General features: G+C 38.5%; 1 protein-coding gene across 2 annotated transcripts in view; it reads right to left on the reverse strand.

The window, feature by feature from the left end:
* The window catches only part of ZDHHC15 (zinc finger DHHC-type palmitoyltransferase 15), a 224,416-nt gene that overhangs the window by 28,494 nt on the left and 174,938 nt on the right, over positions 1 to 20,984 (reverse strand). For both annotated transcript variants that reach the window (XM_004380170.2, XM_023734698.1), the window contains exons 6-9: positions 19,584 to 19,616; positions 18,709 to 18,829; positions 14,125 to 14,257; positions 11,394 to 11,520 (exon numbers count right to left, since the gene is read on the reverse strand). In XM_004380170.2, coding sequence (XP_004380227.1) covers positions 11,394 to 11,520; positions 14,125 to 14,257; positions 18,709 to 18,829; positions 19,584 to 19,616 — 414 coding nt within the window. The remainder of the gene's footprint in view (positions 1 to 11,393; positions 11,521 to 14,124; positions 14,258 to 18,708; positions 18,830 to 19,583; positions 19,617 to 20,984) is intronic.

Consider the following 20,984-nt stretch of genomic DNA (forward strand, 5'->3'; position numbering starts at 1 on the left):
CTGCTCTTAAAATTCTCTCTTTATCTTTGGTTTTGGCAAGTTTGATTATATCTTGGTGACTTTCTTTTGGGATCTACCTTATGTGGGGTTCGGTGAGCATCTTGGATAGATATCTTGTTACTTTTCATGATATCAGGGAAGTTTTCTGCCAACAAATCTTCAACAATTCTCTCTGTATTTTCTGTTATCCCCCCTGTTACGGTACTCCAATCACTCGTAGGTTATTCCTCTTGATACAGTCCCACATAATTCTTGGGTTTTTTCATTTTTTTAAATCCTTTTATCTGATTTTTCCTCAAATAAGGTGGTGTCAAGTACTTTATCTTCAATCTCACTAATTCTGACTTCCATTGCCTCTATCCTGCCCCTATGACTTTCTATTGAGTTGTCTAATTCTGAAATTTTATTGTTAATCTTCTGGATTTCTGATTGCTCTCTATGGATTCTTGCAGCCTGTTAAATTTGTCATTATGCTCTTCTCTAATCTCTTTATTTTTCTGTATTGCGTGTCCTGCATTTTGCTTAATTTCCTTCCTATTTTCTTGAAGAGTTCTGTGTATTAATCTTTTGTATTCTGCCTTCGGTAATTTCAAGAAATTTTCTTCTTCTAGAAAATTTCTAGATTCTTTATTTTGGGAGATTGCTGAAGCCATCATAGATTGCCTCTTTATGTGATTTGATATTGACCATTGTCTCCAAGCCATCAATAAGTTATTATATTTATTTATCTTATGTTTGCTTACTGTGTCCTGGCTTCTTGTTTTGTTTTGTTTTGTTTTGATATGCCCAAATAGGCTGCTCATATGAGCTAGTTTGATTATTGGCACCTTTGAAGATCTAATGTCCTGTCACCAGGTGGTTAGATCTGTTACTAGGTATTTCAGCTCAGGATTCCACCCACTCTTCCTGTATGGATTCAGCTCATGTGCCCAGGTAGATAGCCACCAAGTGTGTGGTGTAGGCTCTCACTTACAGTCCTAGACAGGCATGGGTGATCGGTGTGGGCACAGGCTTCTGGTTGCAGCGGGTGGACACACTCTGAGGAAGGCAGGGTGCTGACGGCCGCCCCTGAGTGTCCAGGAGGAAGGCGTGTCCCTGTTCCCTAGAGCGCATAGGTGGGTGGGTTTTGCAGCTGGACTATGAACACCTAATGCTGTTGGCTGTAAGGATTGGAGGTCACCTCTTATTCATGGGCCCCTCTCGCAGGTGGCTAGGTGGCGTGGGTAGAGCCATCAGTCCTCAGGCGCCTGATGTGGGTAGGTGAAGACCTTGCTTAATGGGCAGAGCAGTGTCAAATGACAGGAACCTGCCACTTCACAGCTGAAACAGTTGAAGTTAGAATTCCGGTATATACCCTGCTGTACTGAGTAATGAGGGCCTATGCTGTTTAGATGGGCCAACACAAGTCTATAAAGGGGGAAAGGCACTCAAAGTCCATGGATCCCTTATGCCTGTGCCTATCGTGGGTTTCTGGCTTGGGGGAGCCGGCAGTTTATTTTTTCCCGTTTGTTAATTTGTTCACTCTCCAAGGCTGGGAGAATGGCTCTGGGCATGTGACGGATCCCACTTCTGGCCCAGGGGGACTCGGCAATTGCTGAAGCTGGTCTGGACCCAGTGCAGAGCAGGGAGCGGGGAGGTAAATGGCAGAGAGGTTTTCCCTAAGGGGGGTGTTTTTGATCCACACAGTAAGCCGTACGCAAATACTTATGTTTTGTCGATGAGGGCTGCTTCTCACTGGTTCTGGGTGGCCATGCAGACTCTCTGGCACTGGGTCTCTCCTGGTTCGGAAAATGTGCTTCCCGAGCACGGCTGCTTGCCTGCCTCACCGCTCACCCCCGAGCTGATCAGGTCTGAAGGGCTCAGGCTCTCACCAGGTCAGGTCTGGCAACTCCTCGCTGCTTCTGAATCATCTCTCCCTCCCCTTGCCACTCAGTCTGGTTCCTCAACTCTGCCTTGGAGGTTCAGGGCTCCCAGATTGCCATATATAATCAATTCACTTGTCTTTTTGGGTCTTTGTTGTAAGAGGGTTCACTGGAAGCGTCTGACTACTCTGCCATCTTGGCCCTGCCTCTGTTTATACATATTTTTAATCGCAATGAACATACCATTTTGTATTCTACATTTTTCACTTAAAATATGGTAAGCATTTCCCCTTATTGTGACACAGTCTTTATAACCATTACTTTTGCTTACATAATATTTCATCCAGTGGTTATATATCTTTATCCATTCTCATATTGTTGGTTAGTGAGGTTGTTCCCTAATTATTGGCTGTAAATAGCACTTTGATGAATATTTTTGTGCATGAACTTTGTTTTTGCCCCTAGAATATATTCCCACAAATGGAATTACTGGATCAATGGACATATACATTCTTATGGTTTTTTTATATATATCACTAAATTCATTTCTAGAAGAGTGGTACCAGTTTACATCACCACAAACAAAGCATGGAAATGCCTATTTTACCATACGCTTGCCTCTAGCTTTGTCTTCACTATCCTAGAAATGAAAAACTTGGGGAATAATGGAATTGATATCACTAACCTCTACACTAAAAAAATGCTGAATTGGAAATGTCGTGTTATATATATTTTTACAAAAATAAAAGCAGCTGTTGAGGCTGATTATGAACAACCAAACACCTCACACGATTTGTTTTCCTGATGTGGAAGTTCAGGGTCATGGTTTTGAGGGACATCTCAATCAACTGTCCTAAAATTGTTTCTCAGTACTTGTGTTCTACCTCCTAGTTCCTTGTGGAATAACTGAGGTTTTAAAGCAATCAAGTGGCCATCCAAGGTACAACATTTGGTTTCAATTTGCTTGGAGCAGTAGAGGAAGGAGGAGAGTCAGGAGTCAGAGGAGGAAATCGAATGCATGTCTGGTTGTCTCCATGAACAACTGCCTCTTTTTTTTATTGTGCTTTAGGTGAAAGTTTACAGAGCAAATTAATTTCTCATTAAACAATCAATACACATTGTTTTGGGACACTGGGCACCAACCCCGTGATGTGTCAACACTTTCCCCTTCTTGACCTTGGGTTCCCCATTTCCATTTGTCCAGCTTTCCTGTCGTCTCCTGCCTTCTCATCCTTGCCCCTGGGCTGGTGTACCCATTTAGTCTAGTATACATGGTTGAGCTATGTATATTACTGTTTGTTTCATCGGCCTGTCTAATCTTTGGCTGAAAGGTGAACCTCAGGAGTGATTTCAGTACTGAGTTAAAAGGTTGTCCGAGGGCCATACTCTCAGGATTTCTCCAGTCTCCGTCAGACCAGTAAGTCTTGTCTTTTTCTGTGAGTTGAATTTTGTTCTACATTTTTCTCCAGCTCTGTCTGGGACCCTCTATTGTAATCACTGTCAGAGTAATCAGTGGTAGCCAGGAAACATCTAGTTATGCTGGATGGCTGTAGTAGCTGTGTTCCATTAGGTCTTTGGACTGATCTTTCCCTTGTGTCTTTTGTTTTCTTCATCTCTCCTTGGTGCAGATGGGGTGGGACCAGTAGACATATCTTAGATGGCCACTCACAGGCTTTTAAGACCCCAGACGCTACTCAAAGTAGGATGTAGAACATTTTCCTTATAAACTATTCGATGCCAATTGAGCTAGATGCCCCTGAGACCATGATCCCCAGCCATCAGCACAGTACTCAATCCCTATGGGAGTTTGGATGTATCTATGAAGCTCTTACGACTGTATCTTGGTCAAGTTATGCTGACTTCCCCACTATTGTGTACCTGTCTTACCCTTCACCAAAGTTACCACTTATCTACTATCTAGTTAGTGTTTTTCCTTCCCCACCCCTCGCCTCCCTCGTAACCATAAAAGATTGTGTCTTTCAGTCTGTAAACCTTCTCATGAGTTTTTATAATAGTGGTCACATACAGTATTTGTCCTTTTGTGACTAACATATTTCACTCAGCATAACGCCCTCCAGATTCATCCATGTGGTGAGATGTTTTGCAGATTCAGCATTATTCTTTATCCTTGTGATAGTATTCCATTGTGTGTATATACCATAGTTTGTTTATCCATTCATCTGTTGATGGGAACTTAGGTTGTTTCCATCTTTTTGCTATTGTGAATAATGCTGCAGTGAACATGGGTGCGCATATGTCTATTCGTTTGACAGCTCTTATTTCTCTAGGATACATTCCTAGAAGTGGGATTGCTGGATCATTTGGTATTTCTAGCTCTAGTTTTTTAAGGAAGTGCCATATTGTTTTCCAACATGGTTGGACCATTTTGCATTCTCACCAGCAGTGCATAAGAGTTCCAATCTCCCCGCAACCTCTCCAACATTTGTTATTTTCTGTTTTTTCAGTTCATGCCAGTAATGTCGGGGTGAGACGGTATCTCATTGTAGTTTTGCATTTCTCCAATGGCTAGTGATCACAAGCATTTCCTCAAGTGTCTGTTAGCCGCCTGAATGTCTTCTTTGGTGAAGTGTCTGTTCATATCCTTTGACCATTTTATAATTGGATTATTTATCTTTTTGTTGTAGAGGTGTTGGATTTTCCTATAGATTTTAGAGATTAGACCTTTGTCGGATATATCATAGCCAAAACAATTTTTCCCAGTTTGTCGGGTCTCTTTTTACTTTTATGGTGAAGTCTTTTGATGAGCATAAGTGTTTAATTTTTAGAAGATCCAAGGTATCGAGCTTATCTTCAGGTATCTGTGTATAATTACTTATGGTTTGTATCTTATTTATGCCATATATTAGGACCCCTAGCATTGATCCTATTTTTTCTTCTATGATCTTTATAGTTTTTGGTTTTATATCTAGGTCTTTGATCCATTTTGAGTTAGTTTTTGTGTATGGTGTAAGGTATTTACCCTGTTTCATTTTTTTTTTTTACCAATGGACATTCAATTTGCCAGCATCATTTGTTAAAAAAACTGTCTTTTCCCATTTGATGGACATTGGGTCTTTGTCGATGATCAGGTGACCATACGGGGATAGATTTACATCTAGGTTCTCAATTCTGTTCCATTGGTCAATGTATCTGTCATTGTACCAGTATCAGGCTGTTTTGACTACTGTAGCTGTATAGTAGGTTCTGAGGTCAGGTAGTGCAAGTCCTTCTACTTTGTTCTTCTTCTTCAACAATGCTTTACTTATCCGGGGCCTCTTTCCATTCCATATAAATTAATGATTCATTTTTCCATCTCATTAAAAAATGCTGTTGGTATTTGGATCAGGATTGCATTGTATTTGTAGATTGCTTTGGGTAGAATCAACATTTACGCAATGCTGAGTCTACATTTCCATAAGGATGGTATGTTTTTCCATTTATGTAGGTCTCTTTTGGTTTCTTGCAGCAGTGTTTTGTAGTTTTATTTGTATAGTTCTTTTACATCCCTGGTGAGATTTATTCCTAAGTATTTTATTTTTTTAGGGGCTATTATAAATGCTATTGCTTTCTGTAGATCTCTTTATTGGTGTATAGGAATTCAACTGATTTTTGTATGTTTATCTTGTATCCTCTACTCTGCTGAATCCTTATATTAGTTCCAGTAGTTTTCTTGTGGAGTATTTTGGGTTGTCTATGAATAGTGCCCCCACTTGTCTGTCAGTTTGTTTTACTGTGGTGGCCTGCGTGTTGCTGTGATGCCAGAAGCTATGTCACCAGTATTCAAGTACCAGCAGGGTCACTCATGATGGACAGGTTTCAGCTGAGTTTCCAGACTAAGACAGACTAGGAAGAAGGACCTGGTAGTCTACTTCTGAAAAAAAATTAGCCATTGAAAACCTTATGAATAGTAGAAGAACACTGTCTGATACAGTGCCGCAAGATGAGCCCCTCAGGTTGGAGGTCACTCAAAATAAGACTGGGGAAGAGCTGCCTCCTTAGAGTCAACCTGAATGATGTGGATGGAGTTCAGCTTTCAGGACCTTCATCTGTTGTTGTGGCAGGACTCAAAATGAGAAGAAACAGCTGCAAACATCCATTAATAATAAGAACACATTGATAATTACTGGTGTTTGGAATGCAAAAGTTGGAAACAAAGAAAAAGGATCGGTAGTTGGAAAATATGGCCTGGGTGATAGAAACAATGCCAGAGATCTCATGATAGATATTTTCAGGACCAACCACTTCCTCATTGCAAATACCCTTTTTCAACAACACAAATGGCAACTATACACGTGGACCTCGCTGGACAGAATACACAGGAATCAAATTGACTATATCTGTGGAAAGAGATGATGGAAAAGCTCAGTATCAGTCAGAACACATCCAGGGGCTGACTGAGGAACAGACCATCAATTAATCACATGCAAGTTTACGCTGAAGCTGAAGAAAATTAGAACAATTCCACAAGAGCCAAAGTGCGATCTTGAGTATATTCCACCTGAATTTTGAGACCATCTCAAGAATAGATTTGATGCATTTAACGCTAATGACCGAACGCCAGATGAGTTATGGAATGACATCAAGGACATCATAGATGAAGAAAGCCAGAGGTAATCAAGAGGACAGGAAAGAAAGAAAAGACCACGATGGATGTCAGAAGAGACTCTGAAACTTGCTCTTGTATGCCAAGTAGTTAAAGTGAGAGGAAGAAATGATAAAGTAAAAGAACTGAAGAGAAGATTTCAAAGGGTGGCTTGAGAAGACAAAGTAAAGTATTATAATGACATGGGCAAAGACCTGGAGTTGGAAAACCAAAAGTGAAGAACATGCTCAGCATTTCTCAAGCTGAAAGAACTGAAGAAAAAATTCAAGCCTTGAGTTGCAATATTGAAAGTTTTTACGGGCAAAATACTGAATGATGTAAGAAGCATCAAAAAAGATGGAAGGAATACACGGAGTCACTGTACCAAAAAGAATTGGTCACTGTTCAATCATTTCAGGAGGTAGTATATGATAAAGAACCGATGGTACTGAAGGAAGAAGTCCAAGCTGCACTGAAGACACTGGTGAAAAACAAGGATCCAGGAATTGACGGAAAGCAATTGAGATGTTTCAACAAACAGATTCAGTGCTGGATATGCTCACTTGTCTATGCTAAGAAATTTGGAAGAGAGCCACCTGGCAAACTGACTGGAAGAGATCCATATTTATGCCCATTCCAAAGAAAGGTGATCCAACAGAATGTGGAAATTATCGAACAATATCATTAATATCACACGCAAATAAAATTTTGCTGAAGATCATTCAAAAGCGGTTGCAGCAGTACGTCAACAGGGAACTGCCAGAAATTCAAGCTGAATTCAGAAGAGGACGTGGAAAGAGGGATATCATTGCTGATGTCCAATGGATCCTAGCTGAAAGCAGAAAATACCAGAAAGATGTTTACCTGTGTTTTATTGACTATGCAAAGGCGTTGAACTGTGTGGAACATAACAAATTATGGCTAACATTCTGAAGAATGGGAATTCCAGAACAGTCAATTGTGCTTGTGAAGAATCTGTACATAGATCAAGAGGCAGTTGCTTGAACAGAAAAAGGGGATACGGTGTGGTTGAAAGTCAGAAAAGGTGTGTGTCAGGGTTGTATTCTTTCACCATACTTATTCAATCTGTATGCTGAGCAAATAATCTGAGAAGCTGGACTATATGAAGAACACAGCATCAGCATTGGAGGAAGACTCATTAACACCCTGTGCTATGCAGATGACATAACCTTGCTTGCTGCAAGTGAAGAGGACTTGAAGCACTTACTGATGAAGATCAAAGACCACTGCTTTCAGTATGAATTACACCTCAGCATAAAGAAAAGAAAAATCCTCACAACTGGACCAATAAGTAACATCATGATAAACAGAGAAAAGATTAAAGTTGTCAAGGATTTCATTTTACTTGGATCCACAATCAATGTCCATGGAAGCTGCAGTCAAGAAATCAAACGACGCATTGCACTGGGCAAATCTGCTGCAAAAGACCTCTTTAAAGTGTTAAAAAGCAAAGATGTTACTCTAAGGACTAAGGTGCACCTGACCCAAGCCACGGCGTTTTCAATTGCCTCATATGCATGTGAAAACTGAACAATGAATAAGTAAGACCAAAGAAGAATTGATGCCTTTGAATTACGGTGTTGACAAAGAATATTGAATATACCATGGACTGCCAAAAGAACGAACAAATCTGTCTTGAAAGAAGTACAACCAGAATTCTCCTTAGAAGCAAGAATGGTGAGACTTTGTCTCACATATTTTGGACATGTTATCAGGAGGTACCAGTCCCTGGGGAAGGACATCATGCTTGGTAAAGTAGAGTGTCAGTGAAAAAGAGAAAGACCCTCAATGAAGATGGATTGACACAGTGGCTGCAACAATGGCCTCAAGCATAACAATGATTTTAGGATGGTACAGGACCAGGCAGTGTTTCGTTTTGTTGTATGTAGGGTCGCAATGGGTAGGAACCAACTCAATGCCACCTAACAACAACAACAACATGTATAGTAACATACCATTGGCAAATAGGGATAGTTTTACTTCTTCCTTACCAATATGGATGCCCTTTCTTTTTCTTTCCTTATTGCTCTAGCTAGAACTTTCAGCACAATGTCAAATAGGAGTGGTGTTAAAGGGTATCCTTGTCTTGTTCCTGTTCTCAGGGGGAATGTTTTCAGCCTCTCTCCATTGAGAATGATGTTGGCCATTGGTTTTGTATAGATGTCCTTTATTATGTTGAGGAATTTCCCTTCTATTCCTCTTTTATTGAGAGTTTTAATCAGGAACGGGTGTTGGACTTTGTCGAATGCCTTTTCTGTGTCAATGGAAATGACCATGTGATTCTTTCCTTTCCTTTTATTTATGTGGTGGATAACATTGATTGATTTTCTAATGTTGAACCATCCTTATATACCTAGTATGAATCCCACTTGGTCGTGGTGTATTATTTTTTTGATATGATGCTGAATTCTATTGGCTAGAATTTTGTTGAGAATTTTTGTATCTATATTCATGAGAGATATTGGTCTGTAATTTTCTTTTTTTGTGGTGTCTTTGCCTGCTTTTGTTATTAGGGTTATGCTGGCTTCATAGAATGAATCTGGAAGTACCCCTTCCTTTTCTATGTTCTGAAATAGTTTGAGTACTATTTGTATGAGCTCTTCTCTGACTGTTTGGTAGAATTCTCCTGTGAAGCCATCTGGGCTGGGACTTTTTTTTGTTGGAAGTTTTTTTTTTTTTTTTTACCTTTTTAATCTCCTGTTATGGGTCTGTTCAGATTTTCGAACTCGGTTTGTGTTAGTTTACATAAGTAGTGTGTTTCTAGAGATTTTTCCATTTCCTCTAGGTTTTCAAATTTGTTGGAGTGCAGTTTTTCACAGTACTCTGTTATGATCCTTTTTATTTCAGTTGAGTCCGTTGTAATGCCTCCCATTTCATTTCTTATTTGGGTTATTTGCGCCCTCTCCTGTTTTTCTTTAGTGAATTTCACCAGTGGTTTGTTGATTTTGTTGATCCTTTCAAAGAACCAACTTTTGGCTTTGTTGATTCTTTCTATTGTTCTTCTATTCTCTATTTCATTAATTTCTGCTCTGATCATTATTATTTCCTTTCTTCTGGTGGTTGTGGGCTTCTTTTGCTGTTCTCTTTTATTTGTTCCAGTTGTATTGCTAACATTTTGATTTTGTCCCTTTCTTCTTTTTTGATGTGCTCGTCTACTGCTATAAATTAGCCTCTGAGCACTGCCTTTGCTGTTTCCCAAAGGTTTTGGTATGATGTGTTTTCATTCTCATTCAATTCTAGGAATTTTCTGATTCCATCTTTGATTTCTTCTGTTACTCAGTGGTTTTTAAGCAGGCTGTTATTCAGTTTCCATGTATTTGATTTTTTTTTCCTTGCTCTTCCTTTTATTAATTTCTACTTTTATGGCATTGTGATCAGAGAAGATGCTTTGTATTATCTTAATGTTCTGGATTTTGTTGAGGGTTGCAATGTGGCCTAAAATGTCTATTCTGGAGAATGTTCCATGTGCGTTGGAAAACTTTCCTGCTCTTGGGTGGAATTTTCTACATATGGCTATGAAATCAAGTTAGTTGACTGTGGCCTTGAGATCTTCTGTATCTTTGCTGAGTTTCTTTTCAGGTGTTCTGTCCTTTACCGGGAGTCATGTGTTGAAGTCTCCTACTATTATTGTGGAACTGTCAGTTTCTCTTTTCAATGCTGTTAGAGTTTGTTTTATGTATTCTGGAGCCCTGTCATTGGGTACGTGGCTATTTACTATGGCTATGTCCTCATGGTGGATTGTCCCTTTAATCATTATATGAGGTCCTTCCTTGTTTTTTCTGGTGGACTTTGTTTTAAAGTCTATTTTATCTGAGGTTACTGTTGCCACTCCTTCTCAAATTTTTTGGTGGCTGTTTGCTTGATATATTTTTTCATCCTTTGATTTTTAACATATTTACATCTTGTTTCTAAGGTTTGTCTCTTGTAGACAGCATATTGATAGGTCTTGTTTTTTATCCATATTGCCTACAACTGCCTCCTTTGCCATGAGACCAGAACTGGATGGTGCCTGGCTACCATTACTGAATTTTTTGATCAAAGAGTCTATAAAAGAATCCTGATCAAAAGGGGAAAAATGCAGAACAGAATTTAAAATTTTATGGAATCCAGATTTTCTGGAGCCATTGAGGCTGGATGATACCCCCAAACTATTTCCCTGATATAATCTTAAAACTTAAAACAAGAAAACTATCTCCTGAAGTCTTCTTTGAACAAAAAAAAATAGCTTATCTTAATTAGTAAAGAGGAGATCTGGTGGCATAGTGGTTAAGAGGTTGGCTGCTAACCAAAACATCAGCATTTCAAATCCTCTAGCTGCTCCTTGGAATCCCTATGGAGCAGTTGTATTCTGTCCTATAGGGTTGCTATGAGTCAAAACTATAAATTCCTTGGAGCCTTGATGGCACAGTGGTTAAGAGCTATGGATGCTAACCAAAAGGTTGGCCTGTCCGAATCCACCAGCCGCTCCTTGAAAACCCTATTGGGGCAGTACTGCTCTGTACTATCGGAATTGACTCGATGGCAACAGGTTAATTAGTAACATACATCTACTTTGAGCATTGTGCTTTTAAAGAATTATCTATGTGAGATCAAACTGACAACAGGAATTTGAGAGGTTGGACGGGAAGCTTAGGGGGCAGTGAGTTTAAGATAATGGTGGTAGAATGAATAATCTGGAAAAGGATAGTGAGAATGGTAGCACAACTTGAAGAATGTGACCAATGTCTCTAAATTGTACATGAAGAAATTGTTGCAACGGTGTATCTTTGGCTGTGTATAATTTCACCAAAACAAAAATATTAAAAAAAAAATTGGGGGAAGAAAGTTTCATATTGGACTGATACATGGTACATACTATAATCAAAACTGGTTTGCCACTTCAAGGCATGGTCCAGCATCAACTTCTTTCAGTAGTTATAATTACTTACCTGGACCCAATTGGTATTAACCAGAACTTCTTGTTATTTCCAAACACCTGCTGGATATTTTTGATGAAGCCAAGGTTGAACCCATTTTTCTCTGGGCCACTTGTAAACACTGGAGTGCAGAAGGCCTCTAGGGAAGGGCAGGGAAGTTGGAGGAAAGAGGAAGAAGCAACAAAGAAACAAATTTCAGGACAGTTACGATTTTATAGTTCTCCATAAATGTGACTTGGTACTATAATATCTTTTTGCTGTGGTAACACAGGCTTCTCATTCTTAGCTATTGCTAAATTACATAGTAAAAACCAGTTTAATCACCTAATATAAAATAAGATTACTATTCAATATAAACAACTAGTATTTTGGTTTTTTGTTTGTTTGTTTAAAGGCAGAGGAAACATATGATGGTAGAAATAATTAAGCAGCCATGGGGGCAGTATGTATTTTGAACTGCTGGATGCGAAGGGTGAAAAAGCAAAATTAACAGCACTCTATTTGAATCTTAGTGGCAATAGCCAATTGGTCTCCATCTTTAGAGCTGGGAAACAAAGTAATGACACATAAAGAGATGATAATGACATTGATTTGGTTTTGAAACGTTTCAGGAATGAAAACATTCACACTGAGGGCTGCAATGTAAGAAACTAAGCTTTACTGCAGAGAAAATGTCAATGGGTGAACTATAATCACCTCAAAGAACATGAGGACTTGGACCATGTTGGTGCACATTATTTTTAGACACATATCGCATTAAACAAATACTTTCACTGTTGGACTCTGGCTGCATCTGACCATTTCCCATTTGTTCTTTGTTTTCAAAGACTCAGTTATCATGAAGCTTTTAGTAGTTTTCTACTTTGGAGCTGATCTCTAAGCCAAATGTGCTTATCTACCACTAAGTGCTACATATATATTTGGTTTACAAAATGGGTGCAAATACTTTCTTAGCTTTTAACATTATTAACAAATGAATTCCCAAAGTGTAGTGGCTTTTGCATTAAACTTTCCTCAATTGTATCCTAGTAAACATTCAACTCTTGGACACTTTCTTCTCACATCTCATGCACTGATTTGTACACAATGATGAAAAAATTGTTGCAGTGGAACCCATTAGAAATATAGATCTCCAAATAACAGCCCAGACTATACAGTCAGTAATGGACCAAAAGAATGGTCATTTCTTGTGCTCATTTTCTAGAGACTCATTTGTTTCATATAATGTGCTTTGTCTCATTCCTTTTTGAGTTCAACATTTGCCCTCATGGGTCCTTTGTGTTGCTGTTGTCGCTTTTTATCCCTCTCTAAACAAGCAGTAATCTCTTTCTGGAACACTTACTGATGGCTCTACTTATTTATCAAAAATATATTACTTTATTTTGCTAGTTACTTTTTTATATGTCTGTCCTGTATCCCAACTATTTTGTAAGCTTTCTGAAGGCAGGAACTTAGATATATAAACTTAGACAAGTAACCTTAAAGGTTTCCTTTGATAATGACCAACTGCATATCTAATAAACAACCGAGCCTTGCATATCCCTTTGTTGTCGTTGCAATGTTTCTTGCATCATTCCATCAATTATATCTCCAGTGCCTTTCTTTCAGTTCTAACTTGTCTAGATTCCTGCAGTGATCTCCTAGAGTCATCCCCCTTCAGGCCATCTTATATGCCCTTACAAAGCTAAGTTACCTAAAATATTACTTATTATGTCTTCCTAGTCTGGCACTTACTAATTTTTTTATGCCATATACCTTTCTGAACTCTCTGCTGATGCCAAACTTATTTACTTCTCCTCATCTCATTTCAACACACATCTGACCTATTCCTTTCCACCACGTGTCTGCTTTTTACTCCCAATCCCATTTTCTCGTCAAATCCTACCTATCCTTCAAGATCTAGCTCAGACCTCCCTCTCAAATCTGTAATAGTGCTTATGGCAGATATAGTTTGTATTATAATTAAGCACTGAATTTTTATCTAGTATGTTTCTTTTCATGTGTGTATGTCTCATCTCCATGGAAAGACTGTAAGCTCACTGAGGATAGGAATTTGTTTATATATTCTAGTATCTTTCATAGTCTCTACACAGCTCGTTGATGATTGTAGACATTCAGTGATTTATTGATTTGGATTCTTTCTCAGGGTTCTGTTTTTGGATATGTTTTATCTTTTATTGACCTTCGACCCCCTTTTCTGATGTTCTCTTCTGTACTGATTCTTTCTTTTCTTCTTTCACTTCCTCACATAAACACCTTTTAGAAATCTTTTGAGCTGTAATTCTGGGGTGCTATTACCCAATAGGAGCCTTGGTGGTACAGTGGTTAAGAGTTCGGCTGCCAATCAAAAGGTCAGCAGTCTGAATCCACCAGCTGCTCCTTGGAAACCCTATTAGGCAGTTCTACTCTGTCCTATGGGGTCGCTATGAGTCAGAATCAACTCAACAGCAATGAGTTTGATTTGGTTTTGATATTACCCAATATGAACTATAAAGAGCACCAGTCATTTTTGTTTTGTGTGGGGTTTCATTCACAAATACCCTCTTTAGTCTGTAAGCTTCATTCACTATGGCTCTCCAGTTTGATAAAAAGTATTTTCATCTGTCTCAGTTTGGAGCCAAAAGGATGACACTGCACCTAAAATGCTTCACTGGAAAATTTTCTCTTCCTTGGGAACAATCTATAGGTCATTCTGCTATACGTTAATGTTTGTTTTTTTCCTAGTCTAAATATCCAGTCTTACCTAAGGTGGTTTTGTTTCTGCTGACAAGCCAACAGTGGTAACCAAAGAGAATCACAAGGCTGACAAAAAACATGCAGGCCACAAAGAGGAGAAAAAGGACATGGAACTTGGAGCGAACACTGGGCAATTCCCCCTAGAAAAGAAATAATAAACAAACTAACAAACAAAACCAAAAGATTAAAGTGGCAAGGCTTGGCTAGTTTTTCTATCGACTTACAGCGACCCTATAGGACAGAGTAGAACTGCCCCATAGAGTTTCCAAGGAGCGCCTGGTGGATTTGAACTGCCGACCTTTTGGTTAGCAGCCATAGACCTTAACCACTACACCACCAAGGTTTCCATTTTTCTATATAGGTTAGTCATATCTTGATATGTATAAAATGTCTAGCTGTCATTTAAAATATAGATTTTGTAAAATATTTACAAAACAATTCCTTCTATTGATAACCTGAATACCTCATCATGGATATGCTCTCAGCCTACAAAGCCTGAAATGGATCCTTGTTTAAATGCAGTTCAGTGTAAAATAATGTAAACTGTACCAGTTAGAAAAGGGTAATATGAGAAGGATATACTTAGGCCAAAATTGACATGCAACCTCTTTAAAGCTTGTACTCCGTTTAATTTGATAATTATGAATCATTGGCTAATGGTGATCTTGAAGCAATATGGTTCATCCTCTTGTCTCAAGGTGGGCTATTCTAGAATTCTTTATATGTCATGTTTCTTTGAACATATGTGTGTTGAAAATGTCACAGTGGTATATGGAGGAAGTTAAAGCACATAGGTAGAATTTTAAAATGTCCTACCTGTAAGTCATGACTTGATTCTAAAGCTGCTGCAAATTTTGTGTAGCTGAAGTGAAATGTGTTGGTATACTACATCTCGTGGAACAGTTGCTTAGACAGTAAAACTCAAGTGAGATTTTGAAGACAATTTTGAAAGTAAGTGGCTAAACATTTCAATAAGAAGCTGGGGCATCTTTTTTCCATGTGGCATTGTTTTGGTCCGATGAATCTCTTTGAAATATTTTCAAATGCTTTCTAGTAGTAAAGTTAAAAAGTGATTCTTGAATGAGGTGGGCCTCAACATTCAGATCTGGTTCTACTCTAGTTTGGAAGGAGAAAATTAAGGGTTAGCAAGATGTGGTAAGATCAGATATTACAGATTTTTTTCTTCTCTTAGAGGAGATTTTTTATTCATTTTGATGTCAGGAAATATTGGGAATCATCCAGGATGTATATGTTTGAAGGATGACGATAAGGGGGAGTAAGCCAGACAGATGCTTTCAGCTGAGGGGTGCTCTGGTTGAAATTTTCCTAGGGGAACAGCAGCCCAGAAAATAGCTACTGGAAGGACTTCAACCTTCAGGAGTCTTTCTCAGAAACTAGGAGCACAGCTAGTTTCCCTGATATATGGCTTTAAAAATACACGGCATTGTTTACTTTTCATTTTAAGGGCAGACTCAATTTGGCCTAAGCATACAAGATGGATTTGATTGCTATTTTTGTTTGGTTTTGAATTTATAGGAAAGACTCCATGTATCAGTTTGTAGTGGTTTTTGCCTGGTTGGGTTTTTGCTTTCCTAATCTAATTTTTGAGTATTTTTTAAAAGCTTTAAAAAAATCACTTGTTTTACTTCTTTCACTTTTAAATGAGCAATAGAAAATGGGCAAGAGGGACCAATAGAAGGCCAGTCCACACCCTGTGTAGCTGAGCAGGAAGTCTCCACCCACCCCCAACTAATTACTCTTGTAGAGTTCCCTTCTGTCAATGCATATCTACTGTGCTGTCCCTTGATAAAGCCCTTAATATTGAACTTTTTGTGTTAGAAGAGGATGATAGCCCTATGTTCAGAATTACTTTCTCAAGAGATTACCAAACTAAATTAATCAAAGCAATACCCATATTCAGAGGAATACTGGTAGAAAAATGCAATTATCTTTTTTTCTAAAATAATTTACAGCCTTTCTGAGGACATTCATGGCTATGTATTACTGAATCTTTTTTGCATAAGGTAAAGATCAATCTCCCATCAAAGTAGCTATTCTTTAAGTTAATATTGAGAAGGGAGAAATTATCTGATAATCTTCTGAATTCTTTATTCCAAAAGAGCTAGAGCTTCTCCATAGCAGACTAGAAGCATAATGAGCAATAGGACATGGTACAGTGTTTAAGATCACTGGAATTAGGGCCAGACTTAGATTCAAGTCCTGACTTTGAAACTTACAAACTGTGTGGCCCTGGGAAAGACACTTTACTATCAGCCTTGGTTTAGTCATCTTTAAATGAGACTAATTCCTGCTTTGCCTACTTCACAGGGTTGTGGTGAGGATCAGATGATATAATGGATATGAGAGTACTTTGAAAAATGTAAAGTACCATATAGATGGAAGTGTTCTTAGGAGTACAGCTAGTCCCTGATATATGGCTTTAAAAATACATGGTATTGTTTACTTTTTGTTTTAAGAGCAGACTCAATTTAAACTGAGAAAGGCAACCCTAAACCACACTAAAGTACTTTCTGGCTGGAGAGAGTGCAAAGAAGCATTTCCCTGAACTGTAAATGCCCTTTTCATTATGAGGGCAAGCCAACACAGGTTTCCTCACCTCTCATCTGTCAGGCATCAGTTAGTCTATTGCGGAGAAGAAATGAGGGAATAGGAAAATGACAAGACTATATTCACCCAGGATACTGCTTGTGAATACTGGCACATTTCTGGTGATTATTTCATATCTAAATATCATCTTTCAAGAGTGAAGACAGCATACAGCACCTGGCTGACATTGTGGTATTTGATTATTGGCTGACTAGGAAAGTCCTGGTGGCACAGTGGTTAAGCATTAGGCTGCTAACCAAAAGGCTGGCAGTTTGAATCCATCAGCCACTCCTTGGAAACCCTATGGGGCAGTTCTACTCCGTCCTGTAGGGTCGCTATGAGTCAAAATCAGTTCGACAGCAATGGGTTTGGGTTTGATTTGATTTAAGAGAGCCAAAAGCAAAAAGTGTGAGATGCAACATTGTTTACTCTGTTACTGGGGTAAGGGTTGATTCTTAAACAGTAACTTACTGTGTTAAGGACCAGCAAAGGTCTTAAGAGAATGCTGTAGTGAAGATCAAGGTTGGTACTTTCCCTGACGAATGGATGAGGCAGATTTTCTTCACATCTAGGGTAGGAGCTCAGCACAAGGACAGAATGCCAAACAGGTCATAGAAACCTGAGCAATACATAAGAGGTCCTGTGCTGTGGAAAAGGGCCAAAGAAAAGATGCCAAGATAGCACGGTGAAGCATCTTGTATTTGAAGAAAATTTATGAGAAAATTTCATTTCTGCATAAATTTTTGTTTGTATCTTTGAGCTGTAGATTTTATAATTCCTGATAATTAAAGTTATTAAATATCTGAATTGATTAGGCAAGTTGAAGGAAGAATGGAAAGCACACATTACTATAATTTTCTATAGTCTTAATTATCAACGGACTATTAAATATTCTCAACTATTTAGGTTCTCACTGTCTTCCTTTTTTTCCCTCCAGCTTATTATAATCTATATTGTGGTGACAAGATTCATGTTCTTTCTCTGATGCTTTACCTCCCTACCTGACGTGAGATATGCCTGCTCTTCTGCAGTTATAGTAATTCTGCCCATATCTGTCTTCTGCTATTCAGGTTCAGTTTGGACAATCATCATGGCAAGGTTATGATGTCTTAGTAATTGTACTGGAATTGTGAAGAAGGGATATCTTTTGGAGCTCATTGGCATGAAATTAAAAATATATATATTTCTACTATACTGCTGCCAGACCATGGATACATATATGAACTAGAAAGCTGCCTTCAGTTGTTTGGAAATAGATGGGAGATGACTGATAAAACTCAAGTAGAAGAAAGATGAAAGTAGGATTTTTTTTTTTTTGAGATTTGATGATAATTACTGGAAACACATTTTGAAAGGTAAAGCACTTTTAACATCTATTTTACTTAGTCTTGGCAATGAGCCTGTGAAGCAGCTAACAGAGCTATCATTAACACCCAGTTCTCCTAATTCTCAAACTAGTGTTCTTTTCACACAAAGTTCAAATGAGACTCACCATTTCATTTTGGTCATATGTGAAGATGAGCAGTGAATCTTTCTGTTCTGTGGGAATGTTGCAACTCTCCTTTGAACAGGGAATTAGAAAGTATTTTCTAACAATGGGGGAGTGGTTTGTTACTCTTTTTCTTGTGAAACTAGGTATTTAGAATTAGTTTTAATATTTGTCAAATATATAATTGATAAGAAGTAGATTTTTAAAACTTGGCTAGTGAAGTACATTGTAAAGTACCAGTAGAATTCAAGAATTCCTGAAGGCCTTAAAAAGATTCTCTTGTGTTACAGAAGCTTGACTGGAATCTTTAAATAACATCCTTCTCATAAATCTCAAAGTATTAAACACAGAAAACTTGCTTTTGGTGGCTTCCTTTTCGGTTACTTCAGTATTAGCTACTCCAAAACATAAAAAAGCTAGGGTAAACTATTTCATAGATTGGAGTGTGTGTGTGGGGGTGGGGTGGGGGCGGGACTTCAGGAGTTTTAAACTTACTCTCCAGTATTTGATGAAATAGCTGAAGACTGTTGTAGCAATGTACAGGCAATAGAGAACAGAGTAAGCTAAGAATTGAAGGAAGAATTTGTAGTTGGAAAATCCAATGCAGTTATTAACCCTAAAAAAAAAGAAGAAGAAAGAAAAACTAATTTGAAATCAGGACCCACTGATTGAGAACACACTGATACGTAAGTGAACTAAACAATGGACACATGTTACTCCTGCTGCTTCATTATGTGTTGTGTAGAAACACACAGAGATTGAAATCTCTTAATAGGAACAGACCAGAAAAACAAGTTCACATCTTACTTGTTTCTCCTTTCATTTATAGGCACAGAGATACCTGGCCTACCTAATAGTTCTGAACTGATTTCCGACACACCCAAGCAAAGCTGGATCCTGGATACTGAAAACATATTACAGTCTTAGCAGCTGTACTTAGCATAATGTGGTCTCTCTGTGATTAGATGATTTGAAACTGATTCTCTAGGTGTGTCATACAAAATTTGGAGAACTGCTGAATTTAACAATCCTACCACAGAGTGGATTCAAACATCAAACCAGTTAAAAACAACTGAATTCTGTAATATCAACCAGAAGGAGTTGTGCTTTATTTCATTACTATGCCCAGTTGCTAAAGCTAATGGACAGGAGACTATTAGCTTTGTGACCCCAGAAATGCACTACCATAGCTTTGGTGGTATATTTATTCTTGCTGTAAAATGTTACTCCTCCTCTGTTCCCCCCCACAAATACAAAGCCCAGTGAATTATGGTGGCAGAAACAGGCACATTACAACGGTGCTTAGGAAAGCAGGCATATTAAGAAATTTTGACCCTTTTAGAGGAGAGAAATGAATAAAAGGGACATACCATGGGCAGTGATGGTCCATCTTTAATACACACCTACAAAAGGGACAAAATACAGTGTGATAAATGAGGCTATGGAAATGAAGCAACACCTTATAATTGCACTCAAGGTCTCACCAGTATTTTTACATATTTCCAGTACACCTATCCCCAGGTTTCCACTATGGCTACACCAAAACTATGTGTCCTCAGTTATTCCTAGATCAGGCAATCACAACAAGACTTTATAAAGTCATACTGGCCTCAACTTACATGCCTAGAAGTCCAACCTTTTAAAAGGAATTAAGAACTCCAGGATATTGATACAGAGAAAAGGTCCAAGATGACTCGTCTCATTTTTTTTTCAATACTCAATTTAATAAAAGTACTGAAGAAGGCATATGGCTATAACCTATGTTTGAATCAGGGGTAAGGGAAAAATAGTGGAACAAGTACCCAAGAAAAAAGGTGTGAAGATTATATTTATTAACATACAAATAGGGTTTTACAAAGCTGTAATGATTTGAGCAACCAAATAAATACAGTAGCATTGGGTTATAACACAAAGTATAAAATAAATATTCATGAGTCCATACTTATACAAATAAGTGAATGTCTTGGTTATCTAGTGCTACTCTAACAGATATACAATTGGATGGCTTTAACAAACAGAAACTTATTTCCTCACAGTACAGTAGGCTAGAAGCCAAATTCAGGGCTTCAGCTCCAGGGGAAGGCTTTCTCTCTCTGTCAGCTCTGGAGGAAGGTCCTTCTCATCAATCTTACCCTGCGTAGGAACCCCGGGTCCAAAGGATGCGCTCTGCTCCCAGTACTGCTTTCTTGGTGGTATGAGGTCCCCCACTCTCTACTCACTTCCCATTCCTTTTATCTCCTGTAAGATAAAAGGTGGTGCAGGCCACACCCCAGGGAAATACCCTTTACATTGGATCAGGGACATGACCTGAGCAAGGGTGTTACATCCCACCCTAATCTTCTTTAACATAATCTACTCTTGCCTCATTAACCACAAGCAGAGATAGGACTTACAACACATAGGAAAATTGTATCAATCACAAAATGGAGGACAACCACACAATACTGGGAATCATGGCCTAACCAAGTTGACACATTTTTGAGGGACACAATTCAATCCATGACAGTGACTGAATAAATAAGTGTGGGGAAAGAGACAAATCTACCATGCAGAAGAATTCCATATAATTTTTGTAGATATACCACCCTCAAGGAGGTGGAGCATAACTCTCCATTCCTTTAGTGTGGGCTGCACATTGTGATTTCCTTCCAAAGAGTGCAGTATGGAAAGAGAGAGAGAGAAAAAAAGAGTCATCTTGCAGTGGGAAAACCTGACAAATACTATCTCAGCCAGGTGACTGAGATTAATATTGAAAGTGATAAATCATGTTG

Source organism: Trichechus manatus, unplaced genomic scaffold, assembly GCF_000243295.1.
Source record: "Trichechus manatus latirostris isolate Lorelei unplaced genomic scaffold, TriManLat1.0 scaffold00070, whole genome shotgun sequence".
Lineage (NCBI taxonomy): Eukaryota > Metazoa > Chordata > Mammalia > Sirenia > Trichechidae > Trichechus > Trichechus manatus.